Raw genomic sequence first — 20,183 nt, forward strand, 5'->3', positions numbered from 1 at the left:
AAATAAAAATTTTCTCAGAAAGCTTAATTAGATCTAAAAAGACTGAGCGGATATATCTATTTCATCCTAAATTTCTGAACATCATTGAAATAATATTTTATATTTATATACATGTAATTACAGTTGATTATAAAAATTGATAAAATACAGCCTGGGAGAAATCTAAGAAATCCAACATACCCAAGACAAAAACATTTTATGATGATAATGGTTAGAGGCAGATACTATCATTAGAAGAGAGACCTTACCAGTATCAACTCTGTAGTGGGAGCAAAGAGAATGATTTAGTCCCAGCCATTGCTTTCTCAAGGTGCACATTTTTGGAAGGACCAAAGCACCGCTGTTTAACATAACCAATTATACCTGTGTTAACACATGTACCCAATGTCCTGTTCTAGAATAGTAACTAAAGGCCCCAAGCAGGTTACATGAAACAAGAATTTTGTGAGTGTTCCCCTAGGCCTAAGGGTATCGGGTTCCAACCAAAAACAGAGGGAGCACACAGAGGAGCAATCAGACTGGGTTTTGGTCTCAAGTCTGTGACTTCAGGCAAGTTGCAGATTTCTCTAAAATTCAGTTTGCTCATCTGCAAAATGGTGATGGTAATAATGTGTGTTGTTTTCCCACTAGGTTGTTAGAAGGAATGAATGAGATAAAGTAGATTAAAGTCCTTTAGGAGACAGTGTTGTGCAGAGCAGAGGTGGTGCCAGGTTTGAGACTTACTACATTTTCACATGAGAGAGAAAAAAACCTTGTTTCAATCACTGTTGTTTTGGATTTTCTAGTACACGAGGCCAAGCTGAATCCTACCTGATTTGAGCAGGATATGTCTCTTTCCATTTACTGATGCTTGTATTTTAATGTCTTTTAGAAAGCTTTTAGGCTTTTTCCAAAAAAGGTCTTGCATAGCTTTTGTTTGACACATTCTTTAGGTCCCTTACAGTTGTTAGAACCAAATGGTGTCACACTGCATTTGGGTTTTTTCATTCCACACTGTGTTTGAGCTGGTCCCGGTGGATATATATAGAGATTTAATTTATTTCTCCAACTGCTATTTGGGTTTCCTTTTGATGAATATATTTCATCTATCATTCTGCTACAAATAGAAATTTAAATTGTTTCATAGCTTTTTATGTTTTCATAGCATTTTAGTAAGCACTGCTAAAATTTTCCCCAGAGATGAACCAACATATACTTGTACCAGAAAGAATAAGCGCTTTCCTTTGTCCACATCCTTGCCAACACCATAAATATGAAACTTATTTTTGACCAACTCAATAGATTAAAAAAAACAATTCCTGATAGTTAACAGTTTTCACCCAATAACTAAGTTTGAGCATCTTTCTGTGTTTCTTGGCCATTTAGGTTTTAACTTTTGTCAATTTTCTATTGTTTCCTTTACCTAAACCCTTACAAATTTTGTCTTTTTCTTGCTAAATTATAGGTCTTTATATATTCCGGATATTAACCCTTTGTTGGTCAAATATATTGTAAATATCTACTAGTCACTTACATTTTTATACTTATAAAATGTTTACTATATGGCAAAAAAATTCATAAGAATATGTGTTTTTCTGTTATCAAACGTATTTGCTAACATATAGGAAATTCTATTGATCTCTATGTAGAGTGTGAATTCATCAGTCTTGATGAACTATTTATATTGGCTTGACTCTTTTTTCTAGGAAGAACATAATTTGCTAATAATGACAAATTGTGTTCCAATGTTTCTAATTTTTATGCCTCTTCTTATTTGTTGCTTACTTATTTGGTAAAATGATGAGAAACATTTGAGAAGTGATCCAAACCTATAACTGTACTACTAGTGACAATGTACACTGCTGCCTCATACAGGAATTTAAAAATAACTATTTTCAGACTGGGTGCGGTGGCTCACGCCTGTAATCCTAGCACTTTGGGAGGCTGAGGTGGGAGGATTGCCTGAGCTTGGGAGTTCCAGATCAGTCTGAGCAAGAACAAGACCCTGTCTCTACTAAAAACAGGAAAAAATTAGCTGGGCATTGTAGCCTGTGCCAGCTACGTGGGAGGCTGAGGCAGGATTGCCCGAGTCCAGGAGTTTCAGGTTGCAGTGAGCTATGATGATACCAGTGCAGTCTACCTGGGGTGACTGAGTGAAACACTGTCTCCAAACAAACAAAAAATCTCCTATTTTCTAATTTTTTCATGGATAAAATCCCTGACCTTCAAGAAATCTTTAGGTATGTATATTGGTATTTAATTTATTATTCAGAGATTTTTTTTTATATTAGCCTTAGGCAAGAAATCAGTATTTCCTTATTTCTGCTGCTTGAGCTAAAAGCACAAGAAAAGAAAATGAACAGAAAACCGATACCCATGAAATTTTAAGTACAAATATGAGGTAAGATGACGGAATCTTTGGATAAGCTCTAAGTCTGTGCAAAGTAACTAGATTCACTAGTCTCCAAAAAGTGGAGGAGAGGGATCTACCATATAATATTGCAAAATACTTGAGTGCCTTCTCAGAAGAACAAAACTTGCAGGCTTGCACATGAAAGCATCTATTAATAAAATGCTAGGCTAGTCTGTGGAACAGATGCTTCTCTCTCTTCCTCCTCTATTTCCATAGCAGTTTTCATGGATTTCTGACCAGAAGCTAGAGACAAAGGGCCAAGAAGTTATTTAGGACATCGTATATCTGCTTTTCTGGAGGCAGAGCTGGAAGGTGTTCATATCTCCTGGGGCTGCTCCTCCACTTTAATGCTGCAACTACAGTCGGATTCCTCTAGCCTGGCCTCCCCAGCTGATCTCACCCTAGCGCTGCTTTAGCCAGCCTCAGCTCCAGTCCTTTGGCACCTTTTTGGGCTGTGTGCCTCTTGGCCTGCAGAGGCTATGTGTCCTGTGACTGACTATGGAGGCATCAACTCCAGCTCCCTTCTTGAATATCTTAAGATATCTAATTTAGCTATCACTCTTGAATGATAGTTTAGCTAGGTATAATGTTTTCAGCTGATTTGAGAAATTTTCCTTCAATTCTCTGAAGGTGTTATTCTGTCAGCTTCAGGCATTCACGCTGCCAGTCTGATTGTTGTACCATGTGAACAATCTGTGACTTTTCTGTTAGCTTTTTCGGTTTTCTTTTTATATTTTGAAACTTTGTTATGATATATCAAGGTTTATAGTTTTATAAAATTCAGCTGTTTTGCCCTTGATGAATTTTCTCAGTTCTGGAAAATTCTTAGTCATCATTTCTCTAAATATTTAGTATTTCCTATCTCTCATTCTGTTTTTGCCTTCCGGACCTCCTTATCCCTTATCACCCCCTTCTGTAGTTTTTATCTTTCTCTGTGATGCCATAAACAATGGCTTCTTCTGGGTTTTTTTTTTTTTTTTACAAATTCTGTCTTCATATGGACTTAGTCTACTTTTTAATTTTATTAGACTCCATTTTCACTAATGGGCGGGGGGGATGTGCTTTTTTTTTCCCCCTAGGAGGCAGGGTCTTGCTATATTCCCCAGGCTGTTACTCAGCTCCTGGGCTCCAGTGATCCTCCTGCCTCAGCCTCCTGAGTAGCTGGGACTATAGGCTGGTGCCACTGTGCCTGGCTTGCCTTTTGATTTTTTACATATGTGCGTGCTTCTTTTGAATACCCTCTTGGTCTTGTTTCAGAGATAATATTCCTGTCTTTATTTTTAAGGGGCTCTCCTGTTTATCGGGTCTGCTGGCAATGGACGTCCTCCTGCACCCTTTGAGGGCTGGCTCTTGTGAGCACTCTTGCAGTCGAGCTGCTTCACGCTTGCCTGAGCTTGGCTCTCTCTGTTCTACTGCTCTGTCAACCTGACCAGTTGGCTTCCTGAATCTGAGGTTCTCTCTCTGCCCTGGTCCCGTGAATTCAGACATCATACATAGCACAGACCTGACTCCTGCTTGCCCCCAGGGCCGCAAGCAGGCAACCTGTCCCTGGCTGCCACCTGACGGCAAAGCAGAGAGCAAGTCCGGGCCTCTGCATCGCAAGATGCCTGGTTCCCTTTGCCCGCGGGGTGCTCAGCTCCTGCCACGTGTGGGCACTGAGGCCCCAGCCTCCGATGCGCATTCAATTCTCGCTCTACTTCCTCTGGGCCGCAGGGCTGCAGCCGTGCTTAGCACCACTAGAAGCTTCACTTCCGCTTTTGATCTATGGAGATGTTTTTTAAAGCACAGCTCTCCATTAAAACAAATTTTTTTCCTATTAATACTGTGTGTCAGGAGAGGAAAGAAACTTTGGAATTATTATGTAATTGTAGGAATATACCACAAGGTTGTTAACTAGGTGGTCATTTAAAAAAAATAACCTTTAGCTGAGAAGAATTGACCTCATTACTTTCTGACCTACTTTTCTGTTACATTCTCTAACTTTAAATGGGTTTCTGATCTATCAGTAATTATAATATTGATATTGTTGGTACTATTGTATTATTAATATAATTGGTACAATTATACAGATTTTTTTTTTTTTTTTGAGACAGATTCTCACTCTGTCGCCTGGGCTAGAGTGCTGTGGCTTCAGTCTAGCTCACAGCAACCTCAAACTCCTGGGCTCAAGCGATCCTCCTGCCTCAGCCTCCTAAGTAGCTGGGATTACAGGCATGCACCACCATGCCCGGCTAATTTTTTCTATATATTTTTAGTTGTCCAATTAATTCCTTTCTATTTTTAGTAGAGACGGGGTCTCGCTCTTGCTCAGGCTGGTCTCGAACTCCTGAGCTCAAACAATCCGCCCGCCTCGGCCTCCCAGAGTGCTAGGATTACAGGCCTGAGCCACCGTGCCCAGCCTATAGAGATTCTTAACATAAGAGATTTTTGAAAACTGGCCAAGATCATAAGATGCATTATTCAAATTGATGAAGAGATTTCCATTTACCAACCATTTCAATAGTGTCTACCTCCTGTCTTACTTTCTTGCAGTCTAGTATTTTAAGTCAGTGAGATCTTGGCTGCTAGTATATACTTCTGACTGGCAAGTCTGAGGCCATTACTTAGCTTGCTGTGTTCACATCAATAACAGCAGTATCACTTAACAACACAGATGGAACATGGAGTGAGGGACTGGGGAACAGACTCTGGTGCCAGACAGCTAGGTGTGAGCCTGGTTCTGCCACTTACAGCTGTGTGCCCTGAGGTGGCTCCTTAACTCCTCTGTGCTCAGTCTCCCCTTCTGTAAAATGGGGATCACAGTATCTACCCGATAGGGTTGTCAGGTGGCTCCTCTGAGTTAAACGTCTAAAACAACAGGGCCAACACATATAAACTCTGTATGTCACAAAGCCACTAAAAACATTTTAGATTTTTAAAAACAAATTTGATTTCCAAATGAAAGGCACTAATGTTTCATTAAGACATACATGGAAAGAAAACAGGTAATCAAAGGCTGAGTTTTCTAGGACATTACCTTTGTACACTCTTTTAATGACCAGGGGCCCGTCTCCAGACACAGACGAAGATTTTCCTCCATCCAGACTCAATCCCAGCCCAGCTGAGGTCTTCAGCACTTCAACACACAGAGCATCATGTACAGCCACGCTTCTCCCTGCAGCAGTGGTGTTCGTTAAGATAAGAACGACAGGGTTGTTCATCGCACCATCTGTCCAAGTTCCCCCAAATGCACTGCTTCATGCACCATGTACTCCTGGGACCCTCGAGTCTAGCTTGACTTGCTTACATTTGGTCCCAGAGTGAGGGTTGCTCTCCCAACTTGGGAGCTCCACTCCTGGCTGTGTTCCTGCTGTACCTGCATCCTTTGTTCTTCTGTGTGTTTTCTGCAAGCATTGGAGAGTGCTGCTATGCCCAAGCAGAAATCCCCAGAAAACAAACTGCTCTTGTTAAGCCACGCACAGGTAGTGCACGTCTCAGTGAAGACTGACGTCACACTTGGGGAATCAAATTCGATTTCCTGCCAACCCCGGTTACCAATGATAGGGGAATATCACCCTCTGGTACTAAAAGTCGGCAGCCCCAAAATGCCCAGCCTCACGTGAGATGTTAAAATTGACGCCAAAGCTCCCTGGGAGCCTGCAGAGCTTCCCTCCTTCCCCCTCCTGCCACTTGTGCTCCTGCGAGGGGAAGCTCTGCCTCCGGGTGTGGCTGTCCTCACGGTACATGCACGGGCTGCCGCCACCAGCATCTTGCTCCGCTGTGGGGAGAAGCGTTTCCATGGAGATGTCTGCTCCACAGCAACTAACTCGCGTGCGCTGTGTGCTTGTCTGGCTGGGGATCATAAACTTGCTTTTTATTTCCCATCCTTACGTGCTGCACCAGCCAAGGATGTCAGAGCTAAGTGCAAAGGTGCTTTTAGTGGATTGGTAGGCAGAGGAAGCATCACAGATGGATTAAACTGTCCACTTAATGTATTCGTTAGGGCTGAGACCAAGCTAGCATCATCACCTCCACACATAAAGGCCAGTCCATTATTGTGGCTTAAAGAAGGCCACTCACTCTACATGGTCTCAAGGACATTTACTAACAGGAGCAGCAAGATTTTTCAGCAAGTGACTTGCTGTTAAACAGGAAAACGGGCCTATTACAGGCACCTCAACTCTGGCTACATACTGGAATCACCCGGGAACATTAAAAAAGTACTGGGGCCTGGTCCCCAGCCCTCGGCATTTTTTTCCTTTTTTTCTTTTTTTTTTTTTGAGACAAGGTCTTGCTCTGTCACTCTGGCTGCAGTGCAGTGGCATCATCATAGCTTACTGCAACCTCAAACTCCTGGGCTCAAGCGATCCTCCTGCCTCAGCCTCCCAGGTAGCTGGGACTATGGGCGCATGCCACCATGCACAGCTAATTTTTCTATTTTTTTTGTAGAGATGGGGTCTCATTCTTGCTCAGGCTTCAACTCCTGACTTCAAGCGATCCTCCTGCCTCAGCCTCCCAAAGTGCTGGGATTACAGGCGTGAGCCTCCATGTCCGGCCACGCCTCAGCATTTCTGATTTAGTTCGCCTGGGGAATTTCCTAGGCATCAGGATTTTTTTTAAAAAGCTTTCCAGGTGCCTCTCATGTCAGCTTACTGCATCAGGCCCCGAGTCTGACACTCTCAGTATATGGTGGGGAATAACCGCGTCGGACTAGGTAAACCTGGGGCAGAGAGGCTGAAGAATAAATACGAAAGAGGAACAAGTTTGAGAATAGGAATACGCTTAAGCCCCTCTTGGTGCTCACAATTTGGTAACTCTGCAGTCTCTGGTTCAAGGCCAGATGCCCCGAAGGTGCCACAGGATTACCTAATGATTATAAATGATGGGAGAACCTCTCATATCAGAGTTCACAAGGCTTAAAAACTCTGTAAGCTGTTAGGACTAAGTGCTAACTGGCCTCCTTTGGCAGTTTGTTTCCAGGGTCCCACTGAAAATCCACCAGACAGTCGAGACGGTGCTGGGCAACAGCCAGCATGACAAGGGCTGGTGGTTTGAGGCATTTCTGACATTGGGAAGGGCCTCAGCTATCCAGGAGAGGGAAAGTGAGACGACAGAGCAGAAGGAAGACTGCAGACACCACCACAGAGGCATCCGGACAAGAAGCACTTCTCGTTTGTTCAATGGGATCAGAGCCATTTTCAGCAAAGCCTTGCTCAGGCCACAACAAAGGCGAGTGGTGCAAAGGAATTCAGCTACCCGTGACTTTATCAGGGAGAGATGCTGAGGAGAAACGAAAGGTCCCTCCCAGAGGGCCGTGATCCGGCCTGAACTTCTGTAGACTCTGCTTTGTCCTCTCGACTAAAGAGAGACACTGCTGCTGAGCGCCGTGGTGGGGACGCCCCAGAAGCCTGCAGTACTCATCCGAGGGCAGTCGCTGGCCTGCGCCGCAGGAACAGATGCCGCACGTAGTTCCGAGGCCCTGAGTGTGGACGGCACATAGAGAACCTGTTTCTGAACCTCTTCTAGTGAGCTCTTCACGCTTGACTAAGGCTGCAGTGTCTGTTTTCAAACAACAAAACACTTTTGCCCCCTCTTCTAAAACAGGAAAGAATACCAAACTTGATGCTTCCCAAGGATAAATCTTGGTTCTGGAATTTCTCCCGCAACACTGACTCCCCCATCACAGGAGTTTCCTGTTGTACTTACCAGTGCTAACAAGAATAGGTAATATGAAACATTTAGAGGAGCTGTCATGCAGTTACTTTAAATCTTCAGCAGCGTGGCTTAAACTGCTGGGGGATTTTTATAATTTATTTAAAACACTGCTTTTGCAAGAACCATCCCCAACACACTAGACTTTGCTACATCTAATTTTGGGGATGCAGAATTTATCTGTTATTTTCCTTTATGTTCAACCAGAATCTGCTCTGCTGACTGTTGAGGTGACGTCTTACCAATGCCAGGCTCCAGGGGGATGATCTTTCTGGACAGTGAGCCCTTCCCATTGGCCGTGGGAGGCTCCTGCCTGGTGGAGGGCCTGGGCTGATCAGTCCTTTTCCTGATGACCACGAGGGCATCTTTGTGCAGCTGTGCCTGGTGCAGAACCTTCTGGACATCCCCGTGGGCTAAGCCAGCCAATGAGGTGCCATTGACTGACAGAAGGACATCCCCTCGGCTCATGGTCCCTTCCTGAGAAGCCGCCCCCTGAGAAAACACCCTGTGGACCTGGGACAAGGAAAGGAAAAGGGAACAAAAAGCCAGATCCATTTATAACCTCCAGTAAAAGTGAGAGAGTAACTGCAAATCTGTAGTAAAGGAACTTTGTAATGACAAGTTTTGCAAATCGCACAAACAGTTGGTTTATCAAAAACATATATTCAGTGTCGGGGATGGAATTGCAAATGTCAACGTGAGTGTCTGCACACAGTGTCACTCAACTTCTTGTGGGTGTCTAATGTGTGCTTAGCACCCAGGGGGCAACACAAAGACAACCCTGGGCTTGTCCAGTGCAGGTGACCTCCTTATTATCCCAAGGGCCTGTAAGTGATGGAAAATTCTACGTCACTATTCTTGAGAAAGAAGTAACTTTATCAGCAAATGCAACTGTGGTCAGCCGATTCTGATATTTTTCTAGTGCTTCAACAAAATATTTAGGTAAATTATAAAGATGTAGAGAACTGTGTTTATAGGTGTTGGGATTTGGCCTATACGTCATGTCAGCTCTGTGTTAAAAATGCTGATCTCTGTCAATGAAAATATTACATACCACTTTCCCCACTTTTCCATTTTTTACGTTGGTAGCAGGAACAAAACCCAACATCTTTGAACCTACCGACTAGAATTTGTGTCCTGATCAAATTCTGGGCTGCGCAAAGAAGCATTTTCCTGAGAGCCCAATGACATCGCCACTTACCATGACTGGTTTGGGCTCCACGTCTGCCCCTCCTGCCACACTGAATCCCAGGACTGAGCCTTCTTTTCTAGTCAGCACTATGAAGCAAACATCTTCTTTATTCTAACGAAAAGAAACAGGAAATAGGTTACATCCCTTGTGCCCAGAGCAAGGAAGCCCTGGCACAGACCCTCCTGTAAGTGCCCATCACTGCCAACCCTAGGGATGCTCCAGCTCTCACGGAAGCATCAGACCCACCCCATTTCTACCGCCTGCGCCCCTGCTGGGTGGTGGCTACACGGCAAGTTCCAAGGATCCACCCTGCATGAACCAGGATCGGGGCAGGGGACAATGTAAAATTCCCGAGTCTTTAAGCCATTTGAGGCACCAGATTGTGTCTTCCCAAATCTGATAATTTGCCCACAATGGGAATTCTTTATTCTATAACTGTTTAAGTCTGCAATTTAGCAAAGCCAGTTCCAGCAACAGCAAAAAGACAAGTGCCAGGAGGCAGGATAAGAGCATCTCGAGGCCGTACGTTTAATACACCTCCCTCACGACGTTTAGGTCATTGGATTTCAGGTGCAATTAATTAACTGGCATCATAAAATATGAAATATTTTAAAACTAATGGTCAACTCATATTGAGACTAAAACATTCTTAGTAGTGTCCTAGCGTTAAATAATAAAAGACTGTCCTATGTTTCATGTATTGATCAAACAATATCTTGGAATAAAAGATTTTCACATAAAAAATTAGCTGGGCTAATTATTCTAAATTTTGACTTCCTTCACTCACATTCTAGAAATGATTCAGCAACATTGTAAAGATCAGCATTGCTAGGTTTCACGTGAAGTGATTGAGAATCCATCACTTCAAGGTGTCCTCAAACACAGCAATAGAAAAAGAATCTAATGATATCTCTTAAGGATTGATTCGATGAGAGAAAGTGAAAACGCTGACAGAAGAAACCACTTCTAATGTGCTGGGGAGGGAACACAAAAGTATTTAGTTTCATTAGTGAGTCACAAGGACTGACTCCAAGCATTTTATACATCTCTAAAGAAGTTCATTCAAACCAAAGCCCTGTATGTTGATACAAGAACGTCTTGCAGAACTTTTGGGGAGGGGGTTGGGATGTTGACTTCATGGGCACCTTCACACATATACATGCACAGACATGGGTGAGAAGGATGGGAGCTGCTTTGTAAACAAAAATGGGAACACGTGGCCCAGTAAACGATCTTTGTCCAGCTTCAGGGATGTAATGTTGATGCTGTAAATATGAATACTTGTTATATATTTAAGTGTCTTATTGGAGCAAAGAGACAGAATATTTGAAAATGGGAGGACAAGTTATCACGAAAATTTTAATATATTCAAATTTTTTACCGGTGGTGTTTGAGAACACAAGTGTGTAGAAGCTGTCAGGCCAAAGTTTGCCTCTCTGAGAAGCTTAGACCAGCATCCGGGAAGCCAGATCAACCATTGACAGCTCTTCAAGGTTTGGGCTTGTTGATGTCAAAAGACCAGGGCTTGTTTTTGGCCTCTCTGATCTCCCACAGCACCACCAGAAGGCCACAGGAAAGAGTTTCGTTCAGTTCTCTTTTTACCGCCTATAAACCATACTCATTGGAAAAAAAGCAAGGCAGGAAACTTCTGGACTGGAGATGACAGACTAAGACTGTGTCTGCTCACTACTCCTCTCTGAAATCCACTGGAGACAATAAGAAAATAAGAAAGGGAAAGGAAAGCTGTGTTTTAAGTAGGAATGACCTGCAACACCAGACCTCAACATTTGCCTGGTGGGGAATTTGAGGGTGAGGGAGCCCAGAAGATGCCCCCAAGGGCAGCCCTTGGCATCCTGTCTCTATTTCATTGCAGGTCCCTGAAAATGTACATCTTGTTTGTGAGGTTGGTGGACACTGCCTGGTTTTCTCCTTTTATATTTTATCTAATACCGTAAAAATGCTTGCAGCAGAGGGGGCCTGGCAAAGTGCGACCCAACCTGTGCCACCTTGACTGGCCATCCCAGAGTGAGACGTCCACGTGTGAAATGCTTACTTGCTATAACAAGTCGAAGGAGGAAGGGAGTGATGGGTTGTTCCCTTTTACTGAAGGTGAAAAGTGCTTGACGTCTCAAGGTGTTTCTTAACTGCACACACCCAAGCCAGTGGGCCGAGAACCAGAAGGGAATGGACGCTAAAGGGTACTGGTCTCCTCTCTTCCACCCCATCGCCTCGCCATAGATTCCAAGCCTGATCCTTAGCTGAGCGACCTCACAGCCACTCTGGGTGATACTTGGATTTCTGGAACACATTAGTCACTCAGGTATATTGCCACCCATGGTCTATCCTGTTAATGTGTATTATATCTGATTTACTTAAAGATGTTATTTTTAATTACTAATTAGCTTTTTTGTCTTGTACTCCGGGGTTCAGATGCTCTTATGCAGTTGACCCTTGAACAACGTGGGTTTGAACTACACAAGGGCCACTTATACTTGGATTTTCTTCTGCCTCTGCCACCCCTGAGACAGCAAGACTGACCCTCCTCTTCCTCAGCCTACTCAACATGAAGATGACAAGGATGAAGACCTTTACAATGGTCCACTTCCACTTAATGAATAGTAAATACATCTTCTCTTCCTTGTGATTTTTTAAAATACTATTTTCTTTTCTCTAGCTTATAAGAATACCATACCTAATACATATAACATACAAAATGTGTTAACTGTTTTTGACCCCCATGTTATCTGAGGGTCATCTGTACTCCAGGGCAAGGGCAGGGCTGCACGGATGGACTCCTCTTTCACCAGCAGGTGGCTCCCTCGACACTTAAATGCTCATGATCAGTCTTCAGCATTTCCAAGATGCCTCGTACTGCTTGAGGACCCTCTGCAGACACGCTCCAAACGGGAGGGTGTGATAGATGGTGACTAGTTGCTCCTAGGGAATTAAGACAGCAGTGACACCAACCTAGCACGCGAGAAAGGTCCAGCTTCTAGAGCCAGCTGGCAGCAAGTGAGGCAAAGGCAGACTATGCTGTAAAATTCAGAACCCCACACGTCCTCTCTGGGACTCGGGGAGGGCTCTCCTTGGCTGTCGGAGCTGGTGGCCCACACATGGCACTAACGCTGTGTTTTCCGTATTTCACTCACCTCTGATTGTGCTTTCGCTTCCTGAATGAGGGTTAGGACAGTAGATTTTGATCCCACTGACGATAAAACAGACTGTAATCTTTGCTGTTCCCCTGCCGAGGCTAGAAGTCGATCCAAACTGAACAACAGAAATATATTTGAAGAACATTAAAGAAGAAAGCAATTTCTCCAATTTATAAGGATGCATTTAAAATGATCTCCTTCTACTGTACTGCAGGTATTTTCTGACCTTCATCTCTCTCTTGGTCATAAATCCCATTCCAATCGAAGACCGGAATCCCGAACGGCGTCATTCCCTACCAATGGCACAGGGAATCAGTATGGATTCAGGGGCGCCTCCACGATGTTAGGGGACCAGTACAGGAGTTTAACAGAACATTTCTGACATATTTAAAAATATTCAATGTATAGGCACAAGTGAAATATTTTAAAATATGTTAGAAATTCCCCTTAACTCCAGTTGCCTTCAAAGGCCCGAATTCTCTGAGCTGCAGCCTTCTCTGTCCTCCCACCCCCTCATGTTGCTTTTGATTAAGTGCCATGTCCTGTAGAATCCTGTCCTCAGAGCCACAGTTGGGCCGACACTTTTCCCTGCAGGCACTTTCATTTTGCCAGTAACGATACTAAAAACGAAGGGGGCTAACTGCAATGTGGGGTCCTGGAATAGTAGAAGGACATTAGTGGAATTTATTCAGCAAAATCTGAATAAAGTCTGTAGGTTAGTTAACAGTCTCGTTCCAACATTAATGTCTCATTTTTGACAAACGGACTGTGGTTATGTAAGATGTTAACATGAGGAAGAGTGGGGGAGAGGTACGTGGGAACTCTATCATCTTTGCAACTTTTCTATAAGTCTAAAATTATTCCAAACCAAAACAAGCTTATTTAAGTAAAAGTAGGAGGCAGATACTTACTTAACTGACCAGCTTTTTCCGGAAGGCAGATCCTGGGCAGTTTTGCCTGTATCACTGGCTGGACTGGGTGTTCCAGGCTCACTGGTTTTAGGGCCACTTCCTCCTGGACAGGCTCTTTTCCCACCCTTCTCGGGATAGGAAAGGCCTCCAGCCAGGGAGCTGGGCGACCTCCTGGGGACAATCTCCAGCTCGGTTTTGAAGAGCATGGCGCTGGGCCCTGCCGAGTAGTCCTCGCTGCAGAGCTTGTCGAGGTCCGGCATGCTCAAGGCTCTCAGTTCCTGCAGCCTGGAGCGGGACACGGGCGAGGGCTGGGCATGGCGCACTGAGGACTTGTTCCTCTTGATGGGAGAGGCTGGGGTCACTGTTGCGGGGGGAATTCCTGAAGGACCAAGGGATTTCTTTGGGTCGCAACCAGGGCCTTTGTTACTGGTCTCTGGCAGATGCTGTCGGGAGATGGTCAGCGTCATGCTGGATGGGGACTTGGTCATCTGGGGGAGAAGGGCGCTGGTTTCACTCTGGCTTTCACTGCAGGAACTCAAGCTGCGTCTCAGCGACCTGACCGCTGCATCCACGGCGTGGCTGAGGCTCCCCGAAGCAATGCTGCCAGAAGACCGTCTCCCAATGGGAGGCTTGGAGCTCACCGACAGAAAAGGGGATGCCCCAGACTTGGCTGTAGGCCTGTCAGAGTGGGCCAAATTCTCAAAAGACTTGATCCGCTGCTTCACAGAGAAAAATGAGGTAGATTCATGGGGCCAGTTCTGTTCATAGCAGTAATGTCTTCTGGTGACTTTGATTTTGTCTGTGACTAGGCAGCTCGTCTCCTGGACTGAAATGACATCCCCTTCATCTGTTGCCGGAAGGTTCCTCGATGTTTCCTGTAGAGGCTTTACACTATACACACCCTGTCCATTAACGAGGCCGAGAATACCACCTTTGCATGCCTTTGCCTCGGGGAGACCACCTCCCGTCACAGGCAGCTGACTGTCCCGAGGAGAGCGAGCAGGGCTGTGTGGAGAATGACCCTCCCGTCCAAAGTGGCTTAAGAACTGGGCTGGCATGGAGTAGGTCCTGGTTGCTGGCCTTGGTGTGAAGTACGGATGGTCCTCCCCCGCAGGGCCTGTTGCTACGCCATTCTTGGGCATCCCTAGGGAGTCTGACATCTGGCGGGATTTTCCCTGGGAGGAATCTGCCTTTTTAGCAGGCAGCTGGGGCGAGGAGGAGGAAGCCAGTTTCGCCATGCTGAACGATCGGTGCATTTCTTGCTCTCCCTGGGGGGCGTGAGAGGTGAGTAAGGATGGATGATTTGGGGACGATTCTACTAACTGGTGACAGAGTCTGATTTCACTCTTCTCCTGGCAGTGGCTCTGGGCCGAGGACCCTCCCTGCCTGTCACATTCAGCTGGCTTGTCACCACATGCATTCTTTGGCACACTTTCAGAAGCAATCTCAACTATTTTCAGCTGGTTTGTTCTTTCTAGGGCATCACTAGCAATTGTGTTGCTTCCCTTCTCGCCGGTCAGCCTGGGCTGGGCTGCATCTGACGCTGACACCGCGTGGCTGGGTGGACGCTGCTCGCCCTGCCTGCTCCCTGCCGTGGACGCGCTGCTCCTGGGTGCCGCTGGGCTCCCCAGCTCGGAATCGGCACGGGGCACCCTGCCCTCTGGTCCACACTTGGGAGATCTGGGGGCAGTTGGGCAGCCTCTGTCAGGTTCTGAGTGGACAGCCGTGTGGGACCTACTGCATGCAGCCTGCTCAGGAAGGGTCTTGGGGGAGGTCACAGGTGAAATGAACGTCCTGATGCTCATGTCTGACGCCAAGGGCTTCGGTGACCCAGAGGCAGCAGGGGGCGGCTTGCTCTCCAGCACACACTGGGGAGACCTGGGGCTGGCTGCGGCGTTTTTGTCGGGTTCCTCGTGGTCAGCCAGGTGGAACTGCTGTGACGCTCCCTTAGAGAGCATTTTGTGGGAGGCCTGGGGTGAAGTGAGGGGCTTCCTGTAGTCCAGACCCCCAGCCTTTGCAGCGTTGGTGGCGGGGGCCTCGGTGCTGACTCTGCCTTTGCTCTTGATGCTAAGCCTCTTCAGCTTAGGGCCACACTTGGGTTTCTGACAGCTACTCAGAAGCGTTTCCACTGGACTTTTCTTAGATGGGTCTTTATTTTCCAGGTTCGTTTTTGGCTGCGGAGGGCTCTGCAGCACAGCGACCCCCTTCGTGTGGCCTGAGCTCCACAGCTGAGTTTTGGAGTCAGGACTGCTGGCCGGTGTCGTGGATTGCTCCTTCTCAGCCTTGCCCTGCACGTGCATGCCTTGCGTATTTTTGTTTGTTTCTTTAAACCAGGCCATGATGGGCCTCCTGGCAATCACTTTTGGCTTCTGTAGCAAGTCATCCAGGCTTTCAGAGATGTGTAGGTTTGTAAAAACAGATTCTCCAATCTTCGGGACATCCACACCTGAGGAGGACGGATGCTCAGTGGCATTAATGTTTGTGTCACGTTTATGTGGGGTTTCATCACCCAGAAAGTCATGTTCCAAACCATTTACCATGTTAGGGCAGCTGAGAGTGACCGGGGGCTTGTGGAGATGTCTCGTGATGTTAGAAGGGGGACTGTTTTCCACGGCTGAGCTAGCGCTGGTGTCATCTACTGTTTCTTCTGCACGTAAGGCCTGTGGCCTGTGGTTCTGTGAAATGCTTATGTCCACGTGAGTTTCGTGCTCCGGAGAGCTTGTATCCAAGAGTGAAAACGGTGGGGAAGAGTTCGGGATCGAAGTGCACGGGGCTCCTGGCAAGAAGGTGGCTCTCTCACGCAGACTCCGCACCGGCTCGCTCAGAGCGCTGTGTTTCAGTGGCAGAACCTTGGCTGAGGCAGGGCAGGGGGCGGCCTGGGCGGGAGGATGAGCAGGACTCGAGGGCGGATCGGGGCAGCCACTCGTGGAACAGATTTCGATTTGCTCCTCCTCAGACTCCGGGGCATCTTGCTTGTGCGAAGAGCCATGGGAGGGAGGAGGCGACCAGCTGTCCCTGGCTGAAGCTCGTGGGGCTTCAGTGAGCGACTCGGGGTCAGAAGACGAGTCCTCAGCATCGCCGTACATGGAAGAGAGAGATGGCTCTGTGCTGTCGCCCAGGCCCGAGAGGGAGGTGCTGTCTTCATGAAAACTGCTAAAATTTCTAGAGTAGTTGCTCAGAAAGTTTTTGTTCACAGTAAAGTGTTTGTCAGGATTAATTGAATCCAAAACCGAAGCCTGGGAGGCCCACTGTGCTTGAGGGAGGGGACCCGCAGCCCGGGCCCTCCTCGGGGAGGACACCTGGCCCCCCGTGACCGCAATAGGCTCAGCCTGGCGGGAACTCCCGTCTCCAGCTCCTGCTGGAGGGTGGCCCTGAGAACTGCCCTGTGGACTCCCACGCTGTCCTTTCTGGGAAGATGGAGACCTTGCCTCAGAAGCATCCAGTTCCCTGATGAGTTTGTCGATGTCCGTCACAGGGCTCTCTCTACTCCCCCCCGGGCAGCAGTGCCCTGAGACACTGCCACACACTCCTTTGGTCGTGTCAGTGGATCGCGGCAGGGAGAGGCTGGCCTGCGGTGTCCTTGTAGACACAGCATCTGTTCCCTCCATCAGAGCAGACTCCCCAGAGTTTTCAGGTGCACGGATTCCTGTCGTTTCCAAAGCCTCACTGTGGTTACTGGGAGCTCCCTGTCTCTTTTCCTGGGATGTGAGGAGGTCTCGTGACAGGATGGTACTAGCTGGTGTGACTCCCTCTGTCCCAGGTCCTGCTCCCCTGAGAGCAGCCACACTCCTGGTGCTGTGGGGCAAGCTGGCTTCTGAAGCAGTCTTGCTGCAGCCAGGAGGGGCCGCTGCCTCCTCCCCTGGGGACGTGCTGCCCTCTCGGGCCAGTCTGACTGGCGATCTACCCTTGGACTTGGAGTCCCCGGGTGACACCCGCTGGCCAGGGTTCTCGGGCTGAACGACTTGCTCTGCGCCTACCGAGGTCTTGCTGGGGTCAGGGTGTGCGGCCCCCTTCTTCCCTGGGGGAGGGATGAGGTCTGGGGAGCTGTCCAGTCCTGTGTGGAAATGTAAACAAAAGGTGAGGCTGTAGTGGAGATAAAGGGGAAAATGTGAGAAAACAAGAAACCTCTCAATTGTTAAAAATTGTAAAGTTATAAAGAGTCTCAATTTTTTTTCCTTTTTCAGAAAGACATTCCACAGCCTAATGTAGGCCTTCTTGTCTTTCTGTTTTTGTCCCTAAAATTACAGAGCACCCATCTCTAACAAACACCACCCTGCTTTAGACACTCTAAAATAACTCAGACTAGCTGGCAGAATAAATGTTCAGGTCTGCCTGTTTTTCTTCCTTTTGGTTATTTTTAAGGAGCGGGGACTCCGGAAATCCTTTGCCTGGGTTTCTTTACACAAGCCACTCTCTGATGGCAAAAGTTGCAGGGGTCAGGCTGTTGTTCTGTTTGATTCTTCAGGTTTTGCATGATTCAGCAGAGGCCTCATAACTCTCTCAGTCCTGGCATCTGTCCAGTGATGTGCAGGCTTCTTAGCCTCATGCCTTAGGAAGAGAGCGACATTGTACTTAAGAGACATCCTTTTTAGTGCAGAAGATGAGGCTAATTGGAGAGAACATACAGAATGCTACAGATGGGATACAAGTCTACACGGAGGTTTAGCTTTCTTGACAAACTTCAGAGGAGGGGAGAGCTAGAAGGCCAGATTATCCCGAGAAGCCTTGACAGAGGAAGTGGGGACTCAAGTGTGTTCACAAGGGATAGTTTGACCCGAGAATGAGGAGGAGCAAGGTGAGGAAGACAACAGAAGAATTAATATTGTTAAAATCTCCATACTACCCAAGCTATCTACACAGTCAATGTAATCCCTATCAAAATTCCAGTGACATTCTTTACAAAAATAGAAAAAACAATCCCAAGATTCATATGGAACCAGAAAAGACCCTGAACAGCCAAAGCAATCTTGGCGGGGGTGGGGAGGTGAAATTTGGAGGAATCACACTACGTGACTTTCAAAATATCCTACAAAGCTATAGTAATCAAAACAGCATGGGACTGGCATTAAAACAGACTCACAGACCAACAGAACAAAATAGAGTGCCCAGAAATAAATCCATGCATCTATAGCCAACTCATAAGGGTACTGAGAATACACATTGAGGAAAGGACAGTTTCTTCAATAATGGTGCTGGGAAAAGTAGATATCCACATGCAGAAAAATGAAACTGGACCCTTGTCTTTCACTGTGTACAAAATATGAACTCAAAATGGATTAAAGAGCTAAATGTAAGATCCAAAACTAAGAAACTACTAGAAGAAAACATAAGGGAAACGATTTATGACATTGGACTGGGCAAGGATTGTTTTAGATAAGACCTGAAAAACATAAGCAACAAAAGCAAAAATAGACGAATGGGATTAAATCAAACTAAAAAGCTTCTGTACAGCAAAGGAAACAATCGACAGAGTGAAGAGACAACACCCAGAATGAGAAACAATATTTGCAAACTATGTATCTGACAAAGGGTTATAACTAGAATATATAAGGAATTCAAACAACTCAATAGCAAAAAAGCAAATACTAATTTTAAAATGGGCAAAAGACCTTAACAGACATTTCTCAAAAGAAGACATACAAATGGCCAACAGGTATATATAAAAAAAAAACAAAAAACTCAACATCACTAATCATCAGACACATGCAAACCAAAACCACAATAAGATACTGCCTCGCTCCAGTTAGAATGGCTATTTTCAAAAAGACAAAGGATAAACAAGCATTGGTGAGGATGTGGAGAAAAGGGAACCCTTACACATTGTTGGTGGGAATGTAAATTAGTACAGCCATTATGGAGAACAGATGGAGGTTTGTCAAAAAATTAAAAATAGGACTACCATATGATCCAGCGTTCCAGATTAATCCCACTACTGGGTATATATCCAAAGGAAATGAAATCAGTATGTCAAAGAGATATTTGTACCCTTATGTTTATTGCAGCACTATGCACAATAGCCAAGAAATGGAATCAATCTAAGTGTCCAATAACAGTTGAATGAATAAAGAAAATGTGGGATATATACACAATGGAATACTCTTCAGCCATAAAAAAGAATGAAATCCTGTCATTTGTGGCAACATGGAGGAACTTGGAAGACATTATGTTAAATGAAATAAGGCAGACACAGAAAGACAAATAAATAGCATATGATCTCACTCACTCATATGTGAAATCTAAAAAAGTTGACCTCATAGAAGTATAAAGTAGAATGGTGGTTACTAGAGGAGGGGGTGGGGAGGGAGCTAGGGAGACACTGGTCAGTGGGTACAAAGTTACAGTTAGATAGGAGGAATATGTTCTAGTGATCTATTGCACAGTAGGGCGATAGAGTTAACAATAAGGTATTATTGTATTTCTCAAAATACCTAGAAGAGGAGATTTTGAATGTTCCCACTGCAAAGAAATGACAAACGTTTGAGGTGATGGATATGCTAATTACCCTAATTTCATCATTACACAATGTATACATGTATCGAAACATCACATTGTATCCTATAAATGTGTACAATTACTATGTGTCAGTTAAAAAAAGAAGATAATGGAATAAAAGTAGAGAAGCAAGAAAGAGCATGAAACCTCAGAGGTGGCAGGGAAAGGTGATACGTGCTGGTGGACAGTGGGAAGTCAAGTCACCCCTGAGACAGATTCCAAGAGCCACTCTGTCCTGGAGGTGCCTCCTCATGAGGCCGTGCATGCTCTTGGGCTAATCTGTCCACCTCTGGCACACAGCATCTTGCACTGGGGGGAAAACTAGCATAAAAAAGAACAAAGCTGGCCGGGCA

General features: G+C 45.9%; 1 protein-coding gene across 1 annotated transcript in view; it reads right to left on the reverse strand.

Moving 5' to 3' along the window:
• PDZD2 (PDZ domain containing 2) overlaps positions 1 to 20,183 on the reverse strand; it is a 271,445-nt gene that overhangs the window by 5,971 nt on the left and 245,291 nt on the right. Inside the window, exons 21-25 of the mRNA XM_012640510.1 lie at positions 13,339 to 17,392; positions 12,425 to 12,542; positions 9,285 to 9,386; positions 8,326 to 8,596; positions 5,409 to 5,546 (exon numbers count right to left, since the gene is read on the reverse strand). Of these exons, the coding sequence (XP_012495964.1) occupies positions 5,409 to 5,546; positions 8,326 to 8,596; positions 9,285 to 9,386; positions 12,425 to 12,542; positions 13,339 to 17,392 (4,683 nt within the window). The remainder of the gene's footprint in view (positions 1 to 5,408; positions 5,547 to 8,325; positions 8,597 to 9,284; positions 9,387 to 12,424; positions 12,543 to 13,338; positions 17,393 to 20,183) is intronic.

Source organism: Propithecus coquereli, unplaced genomic scaffold (assembly GCF_000956105.1).
Source record: "Propithecus coquereli isolate 6110/MARCELLA unplaced genomic scaffold, Pcoq_1.0 Scaffold154, whole genome shotgun sequence".
Classification (NCBI taxonomy): Eukaryota; Metazoa; Chordata; class Mammalia; order Primates; family Indriidae; genus Propithecus; species Propithecus coquereli.